General features: G+C 33.0%; 3 protein-coding genes across 13 annotated transcripts in view; 2 read left to right on the top strand and 1 right to left on the bottom strand.

The window, feature by feature from the left end:
• The window catches only part of LOC106060030 (uncharacterized), a 58,475-nt gene extending 54,358 nt beyond the window's left edge, over positions 1–4,117 (top strand). Inside the window, exons 3-4 of the mRNA XM_056020996.1 lie at positions 1,832–2,611; positions 3,274–4,117. Coding sequence (XP_055876971.1) covers positions 1,832–2,611; positions 3,274–3,563 — 1,070 coding nt within the window. The 3' untranslated portion in view covers positions 3,564–4,117. The remainder of the gene's footprint in view (positions 1–1,831; positions 2,612–3,273) is intronic.
• Positions 1–11,136, bottom strand: part of LOC106060031 (L-xylulose reductase-like) — a 93,854-nt gene extending 82,718 nt beyond the window's left edge. For 4 of the 9 annotated variants that reach the window (XM_056020998.1, XM_056020997.1, XM_056020999.1 and 1 more), the window contains exons 1-6: positions 10,498–10,580; positions 9,531–9,598; positions 9,243–9,340; positions 7,677–7,831; positions 7,306–7,348; positions 5,141–5,305 (exon numbers count right to left, since the gene is read on the bottom strand). In XM_056020998.1, the coding sequence (XP_055876973.1) occupies positions 5,141–5,305; positions 7,306–7,348; positions 7,677–7,831; positions 9,243–9,340; positions 9,531–9,598; positions 10,498–10,571 (603 nt within the window). In that variant the 5' untranslated portion in view covers positions 10,572–10,580. The other 5 variants (XM_056021004.1, XM_056021002.1, XM_056021003.1 and 2 more) reach the window with 5 other exon arrangements.
• On the top strand, positions 11,109–22,033 carry LOC106060032 (uncharacterized). Of its 3 annotated transcripts, XM_056020994.1 has the most exons (7): positions 11,109–11,249; positions 11,942–12,074; positions 12,670–12,728; positions 12,897–14,280; positions 15,121–15,262; positions 17,679–17,859; positions 19,979–22,033. In XM_056020994.1, the coding sequence occupies exons 4-7, from the start codon at positions 13,163–13,165 to the stop codon at positions 20,113–20,115; spliced, it is 1,578 nt and encodes a 525-aa protein (XP_055876969.1). In that variant the 5' UTR covers positions 11,109–11,249; positions 11,942–12,074; positions 12,670–12,728; positions 12,897–13,162; the 3' UTR covers positions 20,116–22,033. The 3 variants fall into 3 exon arrangements, with proteins under 3 accessions (XP_055876969.1, XP_055876968.1, XP_055876970.1); XM_056020993.1 differs by lacking the exon at positions 11,942–12,074; XM_056020995.1 differs by lacking the exons at positions 11,942–12,074; positions 12,670–12,728 and having other exon boundaries at positions 11,156–11,249.

The raw sequence follows: 22,033 nt of genomic DNA, 5'->3' as shown, positions 1-22,033 counted from the left end.
GTGGAATTAAAACGTGGAGAGAAAGAGAGAGACAAGAAAAGATTGGGGAAAAAAAACTAGTTTGAGAAAGGAATGCAAATAACTATTAGAAAAGAAAAAAAGAATTTTATTTTTAACAAGATATTTTTTATGTTAATAAATAAATACAATGTACAAGTTTGACATGAAATTAAATGTCAAATATCATGAAATGTTGCCAGATTTGGCATGCCAAACAAAAGACCATCATTTGGAAATTAAAAATTGTTTTTGTATTCCATAATATATAAGTTTTAATAAGACAAAATAAATAATAGCTTTTCTTTTTTGTTTTGTTTATCATTCAAAAGGCTTTTAAGCTATTTCCTGGACATTTACTGTTTAGGGCATGGTCAATCACCAGAAACATTCAATACGACTTAGTTTGAAGCTCTAGTGTCACTTGACATTTCATAAATATTATTTTAACCAAGTGGGCCTTTACTATAATTTAACCATCAAAATATTGACAAGCACAAGTCGACCTGTAGATCTAGGCTTATATACATATAAGTTGCACTTTCAAAATTGAATAAGATGACGCCCAATCAAAACTCGCTTATAGGACGGTGTCCATGTTTCGAAATAAGAACGGAAGTGCAGTCCACACGACCAGTCGGTAGTCTTAGGAATAGGGCAGAAAATTAGGATTGGGGGTGGGCGGGTGCGGCTAGAGATTAACAAGTATGACATATGCAACTTCTTTTCAATTCAACTGTTAACTAGTACAGAAAAGAGAGTGTGAATAACGACTGATCAGAAAGGCGTTAAAATGATTGGGGGGGGGGAATGAAAAAAGGAGACCACAAATGAGAGTGACGCCACTGCCACATCTTTTTCTGTCCACCCAACCACTTTAGCATCATTTCTGGTGACCTTGACTTAGAGCCTACAACCAAGGAGTGATGTGTACGACTTGTAGTGAGTATCATGAAGGGTCATTTCCGGAACAAAATATCTGTCGTGGCCGTTGAATGAAGGCTAGTGGTCAATAGTTCATTTATAGAGATGTTCTAAATGCCCACACGCCTGTTTTTTTTTTAAATAATTATTTGTACAAGCATGTGTATTTCCTAAAAAATGAAAAAAAGATTGAATCGATATGTAATCAAGAAAAGAGCACTCGTGCAGCTTGATTGATTGAGTGTGCTGCCAAGCATAAAGTAATTACTTCACGACACCCTCCTAAGTGTCAACCAATGAACGCACGACTAATTACATTTCAAATGGAAGTACAAGTTGTTTAGGCACAAACTGATTTATTAAAAAAGTTTTTTTCAAAGCTTTAAATCCGACGGAAGCCGCTTGCCGCCATCTCCTATTTGTAGAGAACCATTTGGTCATCAAGGGGCACAACACTTAAAATGACAATTAATGAGATTGATATGTTTGTAATTTATTTCGACAGAACAATTAGTTTTTAAATGACATACGTTTGTTAATTTATAGGATTGTTTCCATAGCTCTTTCTTTAACTAGGCGGCTATCTGTCTAGGCACAGCCCCACCCCCTTTTCCACTGTCTGTCAATGCGCTTTTATGTTGTTTTCTTTTCTTGGCATTCTTTTTTCACACATTTTTTGTCTATTCTTCATAAATTGAGTTAAAAGTTGGCAAGATACGAAAATGTCAGGTATCCCACATCAGAATGGCAACCAACTAAAATGTTCAGAATTGAAAATTCGGGAAAAGGTTATCAGTGGGAGTGTATTGTGGGAATATATAATTTAATACCAAATCGCTAGTGCACAAAAGCCTTGTATATATTGTACATATGATTGTCAAAACTGTTTCTATTTTTGTGTATTCCACAGGTAAATTTTCTGTGGCATCCTTCATATTAATACTTCTGATTGTTTGCCTGTTGCAAACCTTGGGCAACCTCTGGAGCAATGATCTGCTTGAGGACGTCCACAGGCCCATACTCTCTTCAAGGGAAGACACTCTGCACAGCTTCCCTTCCAGCCACAGACAACTCTTCCACGTTTTCGACTGGCAGCATTTCTCTCTCCCGGAGAGGTTCAAAGTCGTGGACCTTCGCACCGACCGAAGGCTTGAGTGGACCCCGGACACCGCCAGCTACACGTGCGTGAAGAGCAAGACTTCGCCTTCCTTTACCGCGTGCCTGTACCCTCCGGAGAAGGATGTGTTCATCTCCAGGTCCCTCCTCACCAGCGGCCTTTGGGAACCCTACATCACCAAGGCATTCTCTGTTGCGCTGGAAAGGTTCCCGCAAGCCACTGTCGTAGACGTCGGCGCAAACATAGGGTACTACAGCCTTCTGGCCTCAGCGGCTGGCCACAGGGTGGTCGCCCTGGAGCCACAGGACGAGAACATCAAACGGTTCCTAGCCGGAGTTCGCGCTGAGCCTTGGCAGGACAACATTGTGCTGCTGGCCAACGCCTTGTCTGACCGACATTGGAATGTTAGCCTATCTACCAATGAAGACAACCAAGGCGGGATACACGTCCTAGAGAACTGTGGCCACATATGGACAAAAAGTGGCCAAAATCAATGCACAGTGGTCACCTTAACATTGGATGATTTGTTGTATGTAATTACTACTAAAACTGCCATCATTAAAATTGATATAGGTAAGTGTTTCAATTCCGTTATAAGATTTTTTAAGTTTAAAGTAAACCAGATGTCTTAAAAAAACAACAAACAAACAACTAAAGCATAAGGTAAACAAAAAGATTAATTTATTTTGCTTTAATTCATTTCGCCTCCCAGAAAAAAAGCGGATAAAAAGAACATAGGGGCCTTAATTTTTTTAATACGGATTTGAAAATGATTACTTTATTTATATCATCTAATGTTCTAATAAAATTGATCGAAAATATGGGGGACTAGATTTGGATATGTTGAAAATATGTTTTGTTTATTTTCTGCTCTTTAATTTTTTTTCCTCATCGAAAATAGATTTAATTGGAGAAATGACCAGACGTTTTATTAAAACCATTCTCTGGTCCTGAACAATAGCTCAAGGTCAAATGTATACGTTTTATATGCCCCACAACATTTCTTAAACCAAACTTTGAAGTACAGTCACAAAAAAAGCAAGTCATATGACTACTATGTCATATCACTACTATGTCATATCACTACTATGTCATATCACTATGTCATATCACTACTATGCTAAACACTACAATCCAGAAGAGGAAAAATGAAAGTAGCAATTAGATCATTACAAAGTAAATAACAGTAAAATCTGTTGAACAATCTGTTGATACGTTTGTTTTGTTTTCTCCAGAAGGCTATGAATGCAAAGCATTGGCCACAGCATCAACATTCTTCTCTGCTCTTCAAGTGCCTTATATTTTTATGGAGTGGAGACAGATGACAGACAAGAGACTCTTGCCTCAAACAGTTTGCCCAGCCCAGGACATTGATGCCCTAAGCCATTTCTTTTCAGACAGAGGATACATCCCCCATGAGATTCGATCAGGGATAAAGTTAAATCCCTATCAGTCCAGTGCCTGGAAAATTGGAGATGTTTACTGGCGAGCCCAAGACCAGGAATTGTTAGTTCCATCATTGTAATATGTAATTCTTTATTGATAGGGCAGTTATTAGGTAAACAACAAGTACTATGGTAACAAATATACAAACATTAACTTAGTGACAGTAAAAATAGAAAACTTCAAGTTAATGAAGTAGAACAGGGGAATTATTGATATTGTAACATAACTCTTAGTCCTTTAGAATACTTTAGTCAACTTGAGTATATCTGACGACAAGGACTCACTGTCAATATTAAACTCTGTTACAGTAGTATAAATGTTTAGAACATTAATTGTTTCTTTTAAACTCTAGCACATAGATCTTTCTTTCTATATATGCCTCCTTCAGTTTTAGAACGACTATGTTCATCTCACAGAAACAAGATGAAAGCCTGGGCATTAGCTATGGTCAGAACAATGTTGGCCACACAGCAGTTTCTCCCTCTCTAAGTACCTGATGTGTCCAATTGAACGACAAATGTCCAATTCAGTTTGGGATCAGTAGCGCCCCAGGTTGTAGTAATGTACATCTATATACATAGATTACTTTTTAAAAGAGTACATTACGGATATGAATAACTAATGTTTTTTTTTTTTAAAAAGCCTTATAACCCTATAATTAATATGTGCAATCTGATTGAGTTTTATACTGTATACATGAATATGTCTTACAAAATGAAAGAAACTTAATTATTAAAATGATCTAGTAAAGTCAGAAACAAGTTGAAGTGAAAAACAAAAAAATTAGTTGTGGTTCAAAGCCATCTTTAATACCTATTTAGCTAAACATAGAATGTAACCTTTGTTTTATTTATGAACAGTTTATTGGCTTAACCATTTGTTCTGTTTTGTGTTCAGATAATTACAAGCTATATACCAAAACCTGACAAGTTTGTTTTTTTCATGGTACAGCTTCAGAACATAGAACTAAATAATAATTTATTGTGAACTTGTTAGGCAAGACATGCTAATATTTATTTACTACTATGTAGTTTTGTACTATTTTGTTTCATAATTTATTTTTGCATTATTGTATCATTGTTTTAATACATTGTAAATAGAATATTGTAATTAGAACATAGTATATAGAACAATGTTTACTCATATTTATTTTAACCCTTCAGTTTCTTTAAATTTTTTATTTGTCAAATAATGTTTTTTTTATGGAAAGGTTAATGAAAAATAAATTACTCTTGCTATAGAACAATGCATTTGAAACTTTGAGTACTATCAATATGAAGTGCTCTGCATTGGATTTTTGTGGTTGTTCTAATTGTAAGTCATATCCTTCTAACTATCTACACTTTAACCTTTTGAAAGAATGAATACATTTTTTAAATGCTACTAATATAAAATATTGACCTTGAAAAATATGCAAAACTTGGATTCTAGTAAATCTGTTCCCCTCATTAATTAAATCGATGATATTGTAAACAAATGATTTGCTGATGTCCCTTTTTTGTATGCAGTCATAAATTCTAACTTTAAAACAGCTTGCTAATTCACAAAAATACTTTTTACAAAAGATACTACAAATGAATCTTTTCAATTGTATTTTATAACCTCCACCCCACCCCTCCAAAAAAAAAAAAATATCAAAAGAATTTCAAAAGTTACCTTATGAGGTCCTAGCTCAAGGGCCATAACCATAGTCAATGAATCCACAGCTCCTTTGGTAGAACAGTAAACAGCATGATTGTTAAGTCCCTGTTTAGAGGCTGCACTTGACACATGAACTATAGCACCACCAGATTTTTTCTCTTTCATAGACTTAGCAACCACCTGTATAGTAATCATGATATATATGTGGCTAGTAATGTAAATATCAACAAAAGTTGCCCTTTTATAGGTTTAACATTATTTATATTATTTAGTTTTCAAGTTACCGTAGTTGTCTTTTTTTTTTTTAAATAAAATATATGATTATTAATATTTCGTTATAATTTATTTCGCAGAGATAGGACATAGGTTTAATTTGTACATAGTTCTGGGTAAAATTAGGAAAGTCTGACATGTCCTCAGCACCACTAAGGATTTAGAAGAGCATTTATAGTAAAAATGTCCACATCAAGGCTGCTAAACATGTTTTCCCAACTAAGTAGAAGAAGATTAAAAGTATTTTAAAAACTTTACTGGCACTATGTTGATTAGGATCAGCAGCATAATGAAACAGTCCTTAATTTAAAGATGGAAGCATTTAAAACAACAATCAACTAAATACAGTTGATTCTGGTTAATTTGACCACAATCATTTTGGTCCCAATAATTGGTTGGTCTGATTACATATTCATTTTATTTTAAATGACAAGAATGTTTCGGTACTTTAGGATTGGGTGCAAATAAGCAGCTGGTCCTATAGGGGTATAGCTTGGGTATATGATACCCAGAGCAGCAGCTCCTCCTGATGCCTTAAAAAAAAAAAAAAAAAAAAATAGCGAAAATTTATTTTTTTTCATCAAAATAATGTGTATTCATTGTTAATGCACTGCAGCTTGCTAACTCACAAAAATCCATTTTACAAAAAGATACTACAAATGAATCTTACATAATTTCTTGCTGACAAGACTGTCAAATAATTTATCAAAATCAAATTTTTTCACCAGCACTTGTTCAATAGATGAAATTGCCAAATTATTGAGTTGTAAATTTGTCATTGTTGATCGCAAGTAGATATTGTTCAACTTTAGGTTGGCCACACTTATCACAAATGTCAGAAATAACCAAATCAATATGACAATATATGGGACTGAATCATCTAATCTACAATAACCAATATTTAAAAAAAACTCAAGAGCTCAACAGATCCTTGTTTAGATATTTCGGAGGCTTCTGAAGAAACTGTGACAAACCATTGAAACCCCCCCCCCCCCCTCCGTCATTTTAGACTAAATGAGTTTTTGTCAATGTCACTAGGAGCACTTTCGAGATTGATTTCAATGTAGGAAGGCAACAAAAATTCATTATTTTCAGCCCCAACCCTGGGCAATGCTTCTCAGCCTCAACAGATCAAAAATTGCCAAACTAGTCAGTAGTAACTTTGTCAATGTTGATCACAAGCAATTCTTGATTATCTTAGTTTTGCTCACATGTAGACTTACTGCATATGTCAGAAATATGCAAATCAAGATGACTAAATTAGGGACTGAATCATCTAGCTGATATTTTTTATATGAAACTCAATAGCCTAAAGGTCAATGTTTTGGAAGTTTGGAGGCTTCTGAAGAAACTAAAAAAAAAACAACAACAGTGAAGCCTCTTATGCTCCTGACTAAATGTTGTTAGGACCACTATCAAGATTGATTTGGATCTGAGAACTTAATAGTTAGGAAGGCATCAGAATTCATATTTATCTGCCATCATGAAGTTGCTCAAATCTGGTGACTATTTCTAGAACAACTCGGTAAAAAGGAAGAATAAAATTCTCTACATTAGGTGTAAAAGTATTTTGCTATCATAGATTTCAACCAATAAAAAAAATTTGATTCAAGCATGTATTTAATTTAACAAAAAATATAGGAGATTAACAAAGTAGCAAAGTAAACATTTTTAATTTACATCTTAAATATAGTAGTTTGTGTTTCTTTATGAATGATCAGTGTGTAGTTTTTAATGTAAAGCTCAGGAAATAGAAACTCATTATATGATCAGTGAAAATTTGATGCCCCATGCATCCTGCACCAGTAAGTGATAAGTTTTTCTTGTGACAGATTAGACCAGTTAGAGTGAAAAAGTATGAACTATAAAAGGTTTAACTATCAAAAGTTTTAGAATGACTTCTTTACCTGTGATACATTGAATAGTGCCTTGAAATTTGTGTTGAAAACACTGAAATACATTTACTATAAATGTATTAAACTCAAATGACATACATTTACATCATTATTTAAATACTTTATTTTATACATTTGAATTACATAAGAGGCTAAGTTTGCTTCTGAAATTCAGATATAAATTTTCTAAATATTTTTCAACCTAAAATTAAAATATTTGGTTTCAGTTTTAATGACAGTTTGACAAGTAAAAAGAACGGTGATGACCCATAAACAATAAACCTTTTAAAAAAACATAAACCAATGAGCACATAACATGATCTAAGTATGTTAATATGCCATAAACCCAGTAGAAAATAAATGTTGAAAATGTCTGAACTTACTAATCAAAGTCTTCTTCAGTGACCTCAGTGAATGGAGCTATTCTGGACACGCCAGCATTATTGACTAGGAGGTCAAAGTGTCCCAAGGCTTCAAGAGCTTTTTTAGCAGACGACCAGACACTAAGATCAATGACATGGGTTTCAATGGAGGGAGACTAAAACCAAAAAACAAACCTCTTATCATGAGACATGAACAAAACAAATTGATTAAAAAAATGTATTGAAGATTTTTTTTATTCAACTTAGATTATGTTTGAGAACTAGAAAATTTCTATTTTACTTAGATTTTGTTTGAGAACTAAAGACTTTAACTTTGATTAGGTTTGAGACTACAATTTAATAAAAAAAAAAAAAAAAAAAAAAGGAAGCAAATTCAGTACAAAAAAAAAATAATTTAAAAGAACAAATTTTAATAAATACTTTTAAACTTTTAAGAGAAGATGAATTTTTTTTCAATCTCATAACAAACAAAATTTAATTTTTATTGTGATGTCTGGTTGTATATACTAAAGTTTAGATTATACTTGTATGAAAGTGTTTCAATTGTCAAAGTTTTTTTTTACAATTAGAAAAATTTAAAAAATAATAAAACATTGATAAATTGTAACCAACGAACAAAAAAGAAAAAAAAAACAATTTCTTAAAATTTAATTGCAGATGCCTATTTTTTATTTATCCTCTGAAAGTGTTGGGGCTAAAATGAACAAGTGACATAGGACAGAGTAATTATTGGTTGGACACAAGATGATGTTTCTTACAAATAAATGACATCATATACTTCAAGTACAGCTCTCTCTTTAGTTCTTGAAAATACAAACAATTTGCATTAACCATAGTCTAACATAATTAGGTCTAATGGTATTAAGCTGAATTTAATATTATGAAATGTTCTATGCCAGGAAAATTTGAAAATTTCAATTCATATGGTGAGTTTTTGTTTTAGGTTCAATTTATTAAGGGACAAAACTCTTGTTTGTAATGTTTTAAAATGTGAACTTTGTCTTTATCTAGTAAGGGAGGTAATAAGCAGATAATCCAGACAATATATGATCATTCTTATTACACATCCATGTGCCCAGTGATAAACACATTTTCAATATATAAAATTTAACTCTTAAGCAGAAGAACAATTAGCTATGACTTTTAAGTTTTAAAATGAATGTATGTTTGCCATTGTCAGTGAAACAAAGTTATCAAAATTACAATTCTGGAAAGATGTTCAAAAACCTCTTGTTTCCATAATTTTTCATATGTAAATTTTATAACCATATTTTTTATATCAATAAGTATCTGTATTTAAATAAATTCCCTAAAATTATATGCATAGTACCGATGTCTCCTATGTTTGAACCATGTCGACATTTAGTTCTGGTAATCTGTCACCAAGAATGTAATAATCTTCATTTCCAAAAGAATGTCTATAACTTTTTATGTTTATAAAGTAAAAGGCAAGACACTAAAAAAAAACAGGAATGTTAAGACGTCTGCTGCCACTATCCCTTAGGAGACTGACTATTACACAGTACAACTAAGAAACAGAGGTTTGGAACTACTGAAATAATCTACCTCAGCCTTTAAAGAATCCAAATCTGCTTGTGTTCTACTTATTGCTACAGTCTCAGCACCACAAAGTGCAAGCTTCATAGCAATTGCTCGTCCAATACCTGCGCAGGAAATGAAAACATTAGTAGTCACATCATTCTCTGTTAGATGATACTTTTTTAATTCATGTAATAAAAACCAAGATAATGTAATCTACAGTTAGACATGAGAACGTTTTGTTTTTTTAAATTCTATAAACTCTGATATATATATATACACCTATTATCAATAAAATAAAAAGTGTAAAAGTACCTTTGCCAGCTCCAGTGACCAATGCTCTTTTACCTTTGAATTGTATGTCCATTTTCTCACAAATAGATCTGAAAAGAAGCAAAAACATATAATAGACTTTTGAAAAAAAACAAAACTTTAAGGCTAAAAGACAATTGATAGTTGATTACTTTGTAATCAAGAGAGGCTTATATATAGTATACAACATATTGATAGTTGATTACCTTGTAATAAATAGTGTTTAAATTGTTTCAATTAAATAAAAAATTTCAACAGGTTTTTCACAGATCCAGATATAAACAAAACAGAAACTAACACATTTTAGGAATAATTAAGCAATTTATATAAATATCAACTTTGCCTGTCAAAAGTACATACAGCTATATTTTATTTTTATTGTAGTCAGAATCCTAATTTTAAAAAGGAAAAAAAAAGGTAATAATGGTAATTATAATAGTTACAATGTGAACAGAACTTCAACAGCACTTTCTTAGCAGAACAATCAACTGACAATGTTGAGATAAGAGAATATTGAATGTGTGTGTGTGTCATTAATTTGAGGTCATAGTTCAACCATAGTGAAAATAAATGTGATGGCTAATCTCTGAATGTCAACAGCAGTGTAAATGTTCTACTTAATTTTACTTGACTTGGGTTGGGTTTCAAACGCAACATTAGGCCCTACTATTAAGAGTAGCTAGCAAAAAAAAAAAAAATGAGTAGGCATATGTGGACAATTTTGTTTAGTTTAGTCTAAAATGTCTAAATGTTAGTATAAAAAACACGTTTTTTTCACTTGTTACGCAACTACTGTGATGTCTTATAATACTCAACATTTGTATTTATTAATTTTTTTAAACTAAAGTTTACAAGGTAATTAATGTAGGCTACATTGGTATCTAATTTAGTTCAAATGATGTTTTTAGGGTTTAGCTGTACTCTTCCGTATTTCTATCAAGCAACAGGCCTATATCATAATTATATTTACAAAAAATGAAATTTTAAAAACTGTATCTGGTTATAAATAAAAGCACTAAAATATTTTTTAATGTCATCAATCATATGGTCATGATAATATTACAAGGTTGGTTATTTCCCTTTTTCAAGCCAGTTGGGGTGGATTAACGCAGAGTGAAAATGTACAATTAGGCTACCAGTTAGCAACGCAGCTAAAGATTGAAATTCAATTGAATTAAAGGAATGGTCTAGAGAAAATTTCGCAAACATGTATTAGTTACAACCCCCTAGTGGCCTAGACCAAAACAAATGATAATATTCATATCTACATTGTTTTGTTTCGTTTCATTTAATATAGATCAACTTGGTAAACAATAAAAGAGGGAAGTTGACCTATATCTAGAATATATATAGATCTAGATCTATATCTAAATCTAGATTCTGATCTAGACTCTCTCTAGATATCTTTATAACTAGATATACCTAGATCTATTTTAGAAATATTATATAAAACAAAAATAGATCTTGACCTTAGACACGTAGACTATGTAGATCTATCTAAATCTTGATTTTTTTTTAAATTCTTTTTGTCAACAGTTTTGTTTTCTAATTTTATGGAGTTTAAATTTTGCTCCCGTCCGTCATGGCGACGTCCTAACAATCCAGAAAGATTTCGTTAACTAAAATAGATCTAGATCTAGAGTCTTGTCCACAACTTAGATTCTAGAACTAATGTGTACATTACTGCTCTATTAGATCTAGACTATATTCGGTGTTAATAAGGTATATTTTGGTAAATTCAGATTAGCTTGATGAATTGGTACTATATTATCATTATGATATCAGATATGTTACACGGTGACTCAGTCGAGTCAGTGTGACTGAGTCTGAGTGTCACTGTGATTACTGTGAAAAATTTGAAAAAAGTGTGACACTGTTAGATCTACTACTGTTAGATCTAGTACTGTTAGTGTTACTAGTTTTAGTGTTAGTCACTTAGTTAGTCACTTAGTGTGTATATTATACATATATGATATATGCAATTATGAATTAAAATTAAATGAATTATCATTAGATTATTTAGATTAATCATAACTGGGACATCTTTAATCTTTAAAAAAAAATTTTTTTTTGAAATTTCAATAAAAGAGCCACATTTTAGCAACCCCCAAACATAATATTTTTAGCCTGTGAATTAGTGTAACTGTAAATTTATCTCTGTTACAATGAAATTAAATACCCCGCTCTCTCTCTTTCATTCTTTCAATCTGATATCTCTACTAGATATCTCTACTAGATCATTTTAATGCTATTGGGATTATTATTTTTTTTGTAATTTCGAGTGTGTCTAAAAGGAAACTGAAATGATGTAATGCAAATTTAAAATAAGTTGACTTAAATGGTAAAAGAAAGAATTATCTTTAAAAGTGTAATACACATAATTTTTGTGCTATTTCTATTTATGCTTTCTATAGAAACTGCAACCTTTTGAAGAAATACCAAAAATAAATACAACTTTGGTTTGATAGAAAGCTTGCAGTTTTTCACAAATTGCGTAGATTATGAAGGGCGTCTGTTCAAAAACGTGTCTTAGCAAGCACCTAAGAGGTAAAAGAAACTTGTGTTCAAAATTTCATCTGAATCCCTACAGCAGTTGATTCTAGACCATTCTAATCTTGAGTCTGTATACAGACTAGTTTGGGTCACACACCTAGTTCACTTCACCTGTTACTAATGTAGATCTTGATTCTCAATGGATGGCTGCCTGGTTGTGTGCTATGTGCTTCTGACTGTTGTCACAATAGCTCAGACTTGAACCCTATCCACTCCTGTCTCCCTGCCATCCTGCAGATGGTTTGGGCTAGGATTTAATAGTAATAGTCTTCAGTTTTAAAGGAACATCTGAAACGTATAAAACAAAAAACAATAAGGAATGGCATTAACTAATTTATAACTAGACATTTGTATGACCACAATATTTATGATTTTTTTTTTTTTGTTCTGTATGGTGTAGGTTGTAACATAAATACTTTCCAAAGCCTCAATTTTGTATTGATAAATCTTTTTATTTTAATTCTGACACTGTGAGAGTGATTCACTTTCTAAAGAAAGACTTAATTAACTTGTAAAGCCTTTTCTTAATCTGAATGACTTTTTTTTAACCTTGTCAACATTCATACTAAGTTTTATTGTTTTACTACAGATATTAACCTAACAGATGAGAATTAGAATCAGAAATTACATTTTCCCATCAAAAAAAGGGTGAGTCTAACAATTTATCAGTTGTATTGATATTATACTTTAACATAGTGAATGATAAAAAAAAGTTATGAACATTTTGCTTTAAACTTTAGTTGTTAGTTTGTAAAGTAGTGTGTTTCAAAAAGAAAATATATGTTCTATTTCATTACCTTAACTTTTATATTTCAGATGCTGCAGAAACAGTTGAGATCATGGATGCGCCAACAATTGGTCTAACATTATACTCTGATTTAAGCAAAGGCCTTGGCAAAACTCTTATGTTCTTGTTTCGTCTTGCTTGGTTTTCTAAAATCAGATTACCTGCTTATTTAACATTCATATTCTTGGCTGCAGATATAAGACTTAGCATAGAGATTGTGGTTGGGGAGCAGCAGATCCAGGATGTGCCTGAGGAAGAGATTTGAATATGCACTGTTGTGTTGCTTTATCATTTGATGTTGATATATGCTGAGTCTTGTACACTAGTCATGAGCAGAGGTGTACGTGATTTACGAGACCTAATTTGTGTCTCCAGACTGACATTTAATGACAGCGATGAGGAGGGAGTTTATTCTGATTGTGATATTTCACTTAACAAAGAAATCAGCAATTTATCTTTGTCTGATCACTCTTACGCAAATAGCCCTCAGGATGACTCTACACTTGTCTCTGTGACTTCCCCTGACTCTGGTTTTAACACAGAATCTCCTGGCCTTACACATTCTAAGTCCTCTGAAGCTTGTCAGAAAGATTTGGGATTTTCAAAACAGATTTTGCCATCTTCTAGGGATCAGAAAAATGTAAAGTCACAAAAGAAAAAAAGGAAAAAACTATCTGCTCCACTTTCAACAAGTCTGCACGATCTACCTAAGCCAACACCTCTCCCACCAGTGCCGAACTTAACAATATCAAATGTTAAGAATGTTGACCGGAGCAAATCTTCTGATTCCACTGGTCAACAATCCATCAAAAAGAACATTCGATCAAACTTTGATGAGATATTAACATTTATGGATGCCACTATTGTAGCCAGCTGGCTCAAGCGATCGAACGATGCCATTCAAGAGTTAACAAAGTATTGCAGCAGTGGAGATAACTTTGTTTATTTTGCACAGTTTTGGCTATTAGATTTCCCTGATGCTCAAAAAAAGGACATATTTTCAATGGAATATGACATTTTGTTAAATGAGGTCGCCTTGGCTTTTTCTGTGGGTAGAGAGAGTAAACAGGTTTCTCGACGTGATATTATAGACTTGTTGGGAGCAGTTTTTAAAGAATATCCAATGAGATTAATAGGTAGGCATGGGCCTTACATATTTTTGGACTATTTAGATATTCTTACATCAGAAAGACAGGATCAGTACAAAAAGTTGCTCTCTGATGTCAGATGCTCAACATCTAATCGGCAGTATGCACAGTGGCTTTTAGCAACCAGATGCTTTGCTCTGGTCAATGTATGGTCCTCAGTCATTAATTTCTACAGAAATCTAACAGGCCACAATTCCAAGTCTAGTAAAAATTTTGATACATCTTTGAAAGGAACTTTTCTTCAAAGGATGACAGAGTCTATACAGTATGTCTTTAACATCATGTTTATTTTATTTTTAATTAAATTATAATTATATTTTAAGATTAATTGTAGTAAATATTTTATTAAGGATTTTCATGATAAATTCAACAATATCAAGGATGCTTAATTGAACTTCAATGTTACCAACTAAATTTAAAAAATTGAGCTACTGTCAAAAGAGCTTAAGAAATTTGATTCTACAGTGTTAAAAAGTGCACAAAAATAAAACTTAAAAATAAAACATAGCTTTGTTTGGGTAAAGCCACAAGACAGGAGAAGTTTACATTCAGAGTTTTCCTACTCTTTGGTGGGTAGCTAGCCGAAGCGAATGAGCCCCTCTTGCCCAAAGCTTCCTGGTATGCTATTTGAGATGCATTCCATTGGAAGCACTTTATTAGAAGTGGCGTGCTTCCAGCAATAACAACCTTACAGTATATATGAAAATCTCTTATAGAAGTTTAAGGAAAATTAAACATCCAATATTTTAAAATGCATTGTTAAGTTCTGAAAAGAAACAACAAAAAAAATGAAAACCTTCTGATCTGCCATAATCTCACATTATGTTACACAATATCACACCTCAGTTACATTAGTAACATTGAATTAGAATATTTGCATCATTAACAAACAATAACAGAAGATAAAAGTGACAATATTTGTCCATTTCTACAATTTCTAACGATAAAATTAGAGTTGCAGATGATCTATTAAGTAACTCAAATGTCTTTTTAAATAGTTATTTGCTTACAATATGCACACTTAATTTTAAAACCATTTCGAAATAATATGAATTTTTGCAAAATAAACTCATTGCAATCAATTCTTTAAATGTTCACATTGCAGGTTTGGATTCATTGATGTAGTAACCTATTTAATTGAAAGTGGACATATCAAATCAACATATTCAGACTCTCATGGTAAATCTTTGTTGTTTACCGCTGTCATGTGTAAACAACCAGCCATTGTGAAATATTTTCTCTCATTGGTGAGTTATTTGCCAAGTAGTTTTTTTAGTCTAAACTAAAGGTTCATTTTTTTTTACATCACATCCTGACTACTGGTTTCCACAAACAACAAAAAAGTGGGATGTGTTACTGAGAAGCCAAAACCACTTGGCCACCTAACAAGAGGGTTCAAGTTCAAATCTTGCATTCATGTCAGATATAGTTAAGTGATCATCTAGAAGGGACTGGCGATGTTCTATCGGTTTTGAGAAGGCTTTCAGGAGATCTTGTATAAAGAGCTAAGTTGTTCAAGGCACTTTGCTTATTAATGATCCATGATTAGAGATCCATTATGGTACAGTTAGTCCTATGTGAATTTGGTCAGAAACATTTCAATCCAGTACAAGTTTAGCACAAGATGGAAAGACCGATAGAATTCGGTACAGCAGTACAGTTATCTATGCAGGATGTGCTGGACAAGTTGTATGGCTTCTGAACAGAGAGGTCCCAGTCTTATATCTCTGTGAAGACTGGGATTTTTAATTCCGAGATTCTTAGGATGTCCTGACTCCAACCAACTCTAATGGGTACCTGACTTGAGTTGGGAAAGTAAAGGCAGTTGGTCATTGTACTGGCCACATGACACCTTCATTAACCGATGGCCATAGAAACATGACTTTTATATTATCTGCTCTATAGATCGCTAGGAGTGAAAGGGGTATTTTTCTTTACAGTTACCCACTGTGAAGCATTTGTACAGTCAGTGTATCGAAGCGCCAGTTATACAGTATTGGCTGTGATTTATTAGACATTAAAGAGTTACATTATTTGAAGCACTGAGTTGTCAATTTCTTTAAGTTGGTTGTATCATGTTGCAAAGAGCCAGGATAGACAAAGTTGTTACAATCTCTATATATATAATTCTATTTATGGCTCAACAATTTGGAAGTAAAGAAAAGATTACTCTTTTATTTCTACAAGTCGGTCTAGACTTACCCCACGTAACTTAAGTGGCGAAAAAAAAAATAATGGGGGGGGGAGGGGGAAGAATAAGTAGTATTCACCCGTCACTAAATAGCAGGACTGGACTTAACCATTGTGACCAAGAAGTCATGGAAAGATCACTCTTTTATTTCTGCAAATTGGACTAGAGTTACCCCACATAGCTTTAGCGGCAAAAAAAATCTACTCTGTATTCACCTGTCACTAAATGGCAGGGCTGGACTTAACCATTGTGTGGCCCTATGCGAAACGGATTTTGCGGGGCAAAGTTTGGGTAGGGATAAGTTTGTATTAGAAAATTTTTATTTGCATTTTATTAATTTTATACTACCTACAGAATTACTTTACGAGCCTTGCATTAGCGAAGTCATACAGTATATCATAAAAATTTTATTTGCTACATAGATCACGCTCAACAGCAAGAATTACCTAATGTTTCAATCTAAGAGAATTGTTGACCTCAAGTAATTCTTCATTAGTTTGTGGCGGGAGAAGCTTCTTTCACCAGATTCCACAATTACGGGTATAGCATAATGCCGTTTTTTTTAATCGTGCATAGTTTTGGCATTTTCCATATTGAATGACAACCCAAAATGACAATTTTTTGTCCATATATTTCAGGAGATTTTTATGTGTTTTCTGGAGATTTTTTTTCCAGGACTTTTTTGTATATTTTGCAATTTCAGAAGATTTCCAGGAGCTCCTTGGTAAATCAAGAGGCCATGGGAAATCTGTTATAAGTTATAAAATGGTTTAATTTAATAATTTACACCTAGAATTAGCACAGATCCTGTGAAAGTGCTGGGCCCACTACAGTCGCATAGGTTGCAGTGGCCTAAGGCTGGCCCTGCAAAAATAGCGACATATGCTACCCTGTGGGTCTTCTACTTATACATTAACATGATACTAAATGTTACAATAATACTTGTTGAATGAAAGATGCTATCAAATACTAAATCAACAAATTGTGGACTTAAATTAATTTAAGGTTCTTATTCATACTGATTCCATAAATTTTCTTTAATTAGAGTATTTTGTGGTCAATTTACTCTTTTTTTTTCACTTTACTTTGATATTTGGGTCATAATTTTCTTGCGCCGATATCTAGGTCCTATTATTTTTAATAGTTTTGTTTCTCTTTGCTTTTATTTTTTAATATTGTGTCCTGGTTTTATTACATTATGGCATTTATGTTTTTGTTTTGCTTTTGATGTACTTTGGCATTGTGTTCAGTTTTGTGTTGATGTATGTATGCAATGTTTGCAGTGTTCAATTCATACGTTGAGTTTTTTGATGTCTTGAGAGGAAAATAAATAAATATTTAAGAAACAAGCATACAATTTTAAGAATCAAACAAACAATTTTAAGAATCAAACAATTTTAAGAAATACACAAAGAGTTTTAAGAATCAAATATAGAGTTGTAATCTACAATTGAATTGTGATAATTTTGCAGGTGAATCCAACACTGGATGTGAACCAAACAGCTGAAACTGGTAATACACCACTTCATGCTGCTGCGAATATTGGTGATCTCCAGATTGTGGAGTTACTTTGTCGATGTGATAGAATCAATGTGAATTGTGTCAACTATCAGTGTGAGCAAGCTACTCCTTTACACTTGGCTGTCATGCATGGTAAGTTGTCACCCCTTAAGACTTGTCTATCGTCCATGGTAAGTTGTCACCCCTTAACTTTTGTCTATCGTCCATGGTAAGTTGTCACCCCTTAACTTTTGTCTATCGTCCATGGTAAGTTGTCACCTCTTAAGACTTGTCTATCGTCCATGGTAAGTTGTCACCCCTTAACTTTTGTTTATCGTCCATGGTAAGTTGTCACCCCTTAACTTTTGTTTATCGTCCATGGTAAGTTGTCACCCCTTAACTTTTGTCTATCGTTTATGGTAAGTTGTCACACCTTAACTTTTGTCTATCGTCCATGGTAAGTTGTCACACCTTAACTTTTGTCTATCGTCCATGGTAAGTTGTCACACCTTAACTTTTGTCTATCGTCCATGGTAAGTTGTCACCCCTTAACTTTTGTCTATCGTCCATGGTAAGTTGTCGCCCCTTAAGACTTGTCTATCATCCATGGTAAGTTGTCACCCCTTAACTTTTGTCTATCGTCCATGGTAAGTTGTCACCCCTTAAGACTTGTCTATCGTCCATGGTAAGTTGTCACCCCTTAAGACTTGTCTATCGTCCATGGTAAGTTGTCACCCCTTAACTTTTGTCTATCGTCCATGGTAAGTTGTCACCCCTTAAGACTTGTCTATCGTCCATGGTAAGTTGTCACCCCTTAACTTTTGTCTATCGTCCATGGTAAGTTGTCACCCCTTAAGACTTGTCTATCGTCCATGGTAAGTTGTCACCCCTTAACTTTTGTTTATCATCCATGGTAAGTTGTCACCCCTTAACTTTTGTCTATCTTCCATGGTAAGTTGTCAACCCTTAACTTTTGTCTATCGTCCATGGTAAGTTGTCACCCCTTAAGACTTGTCTATCGTCCATGGTAAGTTGTCACCCCTTAACTTTTGTTTATCGTCCATGGTAAGTTGTCACCCCTTAACTTTTGTTTATCGTCCATGGTAAGTTGTCACCCCTTAACTTTTGTCTATCGTTTATGGTAAGTTGTCACACCTTAACTTTTGTCTATCGTCCATGGTAAGTTGTCACACCTTAACTTTTGTCTATCGTCCATGGTAAGTTGTCACACCTTAACTTTTGTCTATCGTCCATGGTAAGTTGTCACCCCTTAACTTTTGTCTATCGTCCATGGTAAGTTGTCGCCCCTTAAGACTTGTCTATCATCCATGGTAAGTTGTCACCCCTTAACTTTTGTCTATCGTCCATGGTAAGTTGTCACCCCTTAAGACTTGTCTATCGTCCATGGTAAGTTGTCACCCCTTAAGACTTGTCTATCGTCCATGGTAAGTTGTCACCCCTTAACTTTTGTCTATCGTCCATGGTAAGTTGTCACCCCTTAAGACTTGTCTATCGTCCATGGTAAGTTGTCACCCCTTAACTTTTGTCTATCGTCCATGGTAAGTTGTCACCCCTTAAGACTTGTCTATCGTCCATGGTAAGTTGTCACCCCTTAACTTTTGTTTATCATCCATGGTAAGTTGTCACCCCTTAACTTTTGTCTATCTTCCATGGTAAGTTGTCAACCCTTAACTTTTGTCTATCGTCCATGGTAAGTTGTCACCCCTTAAGACTTGTCTATCGTCCATGGTAAGTTGTCACCCCTTAAGACTTGTCTATCGTCCATGGTAAGTTGTCACCCCTTAACTTTTGTCTATCGTCCATGGTAAGTTGTCACCCCTTAACAGTTGTCTATCATCCATTGTTAGTTGTCACCCCTTAACACTTGTCTATCATCCATTGTTAGTTGTCACCCCTTTACATTTGGCTGTCATGCATGATCAGTTGTCACCCCTTTACATTTGGCTGTCATGAATGATCAGTTGTCACCCCATTGCTTTTGTCTGTTTTTGCTGGTTAGATGTCAACTATTTATATTTGAAAGTTATGTGACACATTTTACTGTCTTGTATTATACATTCTCATCTATAAATGAGTAGTTCCCAACCTCTGTTTGTCAATTTGGGTGAAAAAGTTTTTGGGGGTCCATGTAGAATCCTATAGATTGTTTGTGTTTTTTTTTAAGGCATTATTTGGACTTTTTTTTTTTTAATTTCAAACCATTGTAAGTTCAGAATTTGACTGCAATTTTTATTGATTTTTGTCTGTTTAGGACACACAGAGATTATTGAGTGTCTATTAAAACATGGAGCTGATCCTTTACTCAAGATGGGTCAAACTACTGCAGTACAGTTAGCAAAAGACCTGGGCAATTCCCAGATAATCTCCCTTCTGGAAAGCAAGTTGTGATTGAACATTTTTTTTCATGTGTGCTCAAATGTTTTTTAAAATATATTTCAATTTCTGTCTTGGAGACAATGGAATTCTCTGAGCTGCTTTATTGTCATGTCCTGGAAACTTCAAAACACAACCATCATTTGGACTGATCTTGGCAGAAAGTGTTCATAAAGGTGTATTATGCCACATAGCATGTCATAATAAATCTGGATTTTTTAATTAATTCATTTTTTTTTTTTTTCAAAAAGCAGTTTTATGCAAGAGTTTATGTAAAATAGGCTCTATTGTCTGTTATTTTATTAAGTCAGTAACTGTGATTGTTTATTTGTCTGGAAAAGAAGATATAATTCTTTTTTAAATCTAGCAGACTTTTAGATCTGTATATCAAATTAATTTTGTGATTTAGCAAGGTATTATTATTATTTTTTTTTTTTTGTGATAAAAAATATAATAGCAAACAGTTATTTTTTTCATAAGGTGCACAATAACCATTAGTATTTTTACCCAAGAAATAAATCACCTGTTGAAAACTATTTATATAATAAATAAATTACTCCCCTTTAAGATCTCTTGAGCAGGAGAAGAAACCAATCATTGTTAAGGTCATGTGACTAAATGAATGTCGTACTCACAACAACAGATTTAAAGTTTTGATAAGAACTATATTGACTCTAGAGTAAAGTAAAATTCTAATATCCACCTGGGCTCATTAATCACTTATTTTAAACATTTTTCAATCAAGCATTGTATCAATAAAGCTTATCTTGCCTGATTGCAGTATGCTGTGGCTCTTATAATTTTTTCTAACATAGATTGAAGCCTTGTATTTCCATTTTGATGCTACCCCCATGAAATATTTCCCATCAAATATTTCTTGTTTTGCATTAACAGTGATCAGCCAATCTCCCAAAACATTGTCGTGGAGCTATTCAAAGTAATATGATGTTTCATATGTTTTAGACTTATAGATCTTTGAACGTAAGCTATCAATGTAAAGAAAAAGTCTTTTAAGGGTATAACATTTGTTAATTCAAATACTTTACAAACATCGAAATAAACATTGTTTTTAAAATATGAAAAAAGAATTATACAAGTTTTGAATTGTTCACAAAAAGTTTTTTTTTCTTAATTGAATTTTCAATGATATTTAAAAGTATATATTCTAATGATGATAAAAAGCATTTATTTTCAGAAAACTTGATGATTAGATTTGTTGGTGGATTTGGTCATGTTTGAAATGTGTTGGCTCTTATACTATAGCATTATGGGGATTTAATAGAATTAATGACTTAAGCTACAATGAAGTGAAAACCATCAGAATAAAGTGGTAACATTGTAATAGCCACTCTCATAATTAGACTAAGAGAACCATATCAAGTTGTATTGAAATGTACATACCAAAAGGAAATCAAATGTCATAGATCTAAAATAGATTTAAAATGGGAGTTAACTACACTGTGATTAAAAGGCTGTGAAATAATATGTGACTTATACAAGTAAGAAAGAAAAAATAGAATTCCATATCCTCACAGCAAGAGAGAGCTACTGGCTTGATAATTTGCTCTCAAATTCTTATTCAAACTGAAATGAAATGTAGCACAAATAAGGGGAACTAGTTGTAAGTTGAGAGTTTCTTTTTAAAATTTATTTCAAATCTGCTTTTGATTGTATACTTCAGGCATAAATAAGTCAGGTAGAATAAGACATAATAAGTGAAATACAAGCTCATAAATGTAACTTTTTATTGAGTTCTGAAGTGTGTGGGTATTGACCAGAAGATATAGTTAAACCTAATGTCCCTGACATACAGGTGTGCCAGTTAAGTGCAATTATCTTTGGAAAGAACAGCTGTAAAATACTAAAATATATGGTTTTTTTGTTTGTTTGTGTTGATTTGATTTGACATAAAATAAATATATAAAAAATTCAA

This window comes from Biomphalaria glabrata, chromosome 2 (assembly GCF_947242115.1).
Source record: "Biomphalaria glabrata chromosome 2, xgBioGlab47.1, whole genome shotgun sequence".
Classification (NCBI taxonomy): Eukaryota; Metazoa; Mollusca; class Gastropoda; family Planorbidae; genus Biomphalaria; species Biomphalaria glabrata.
The sequence above is the reverse complement of the archived record's forward strand: the minus strand, read 5'-3'. Positions and strand labels throughout refer to the sequence as shown.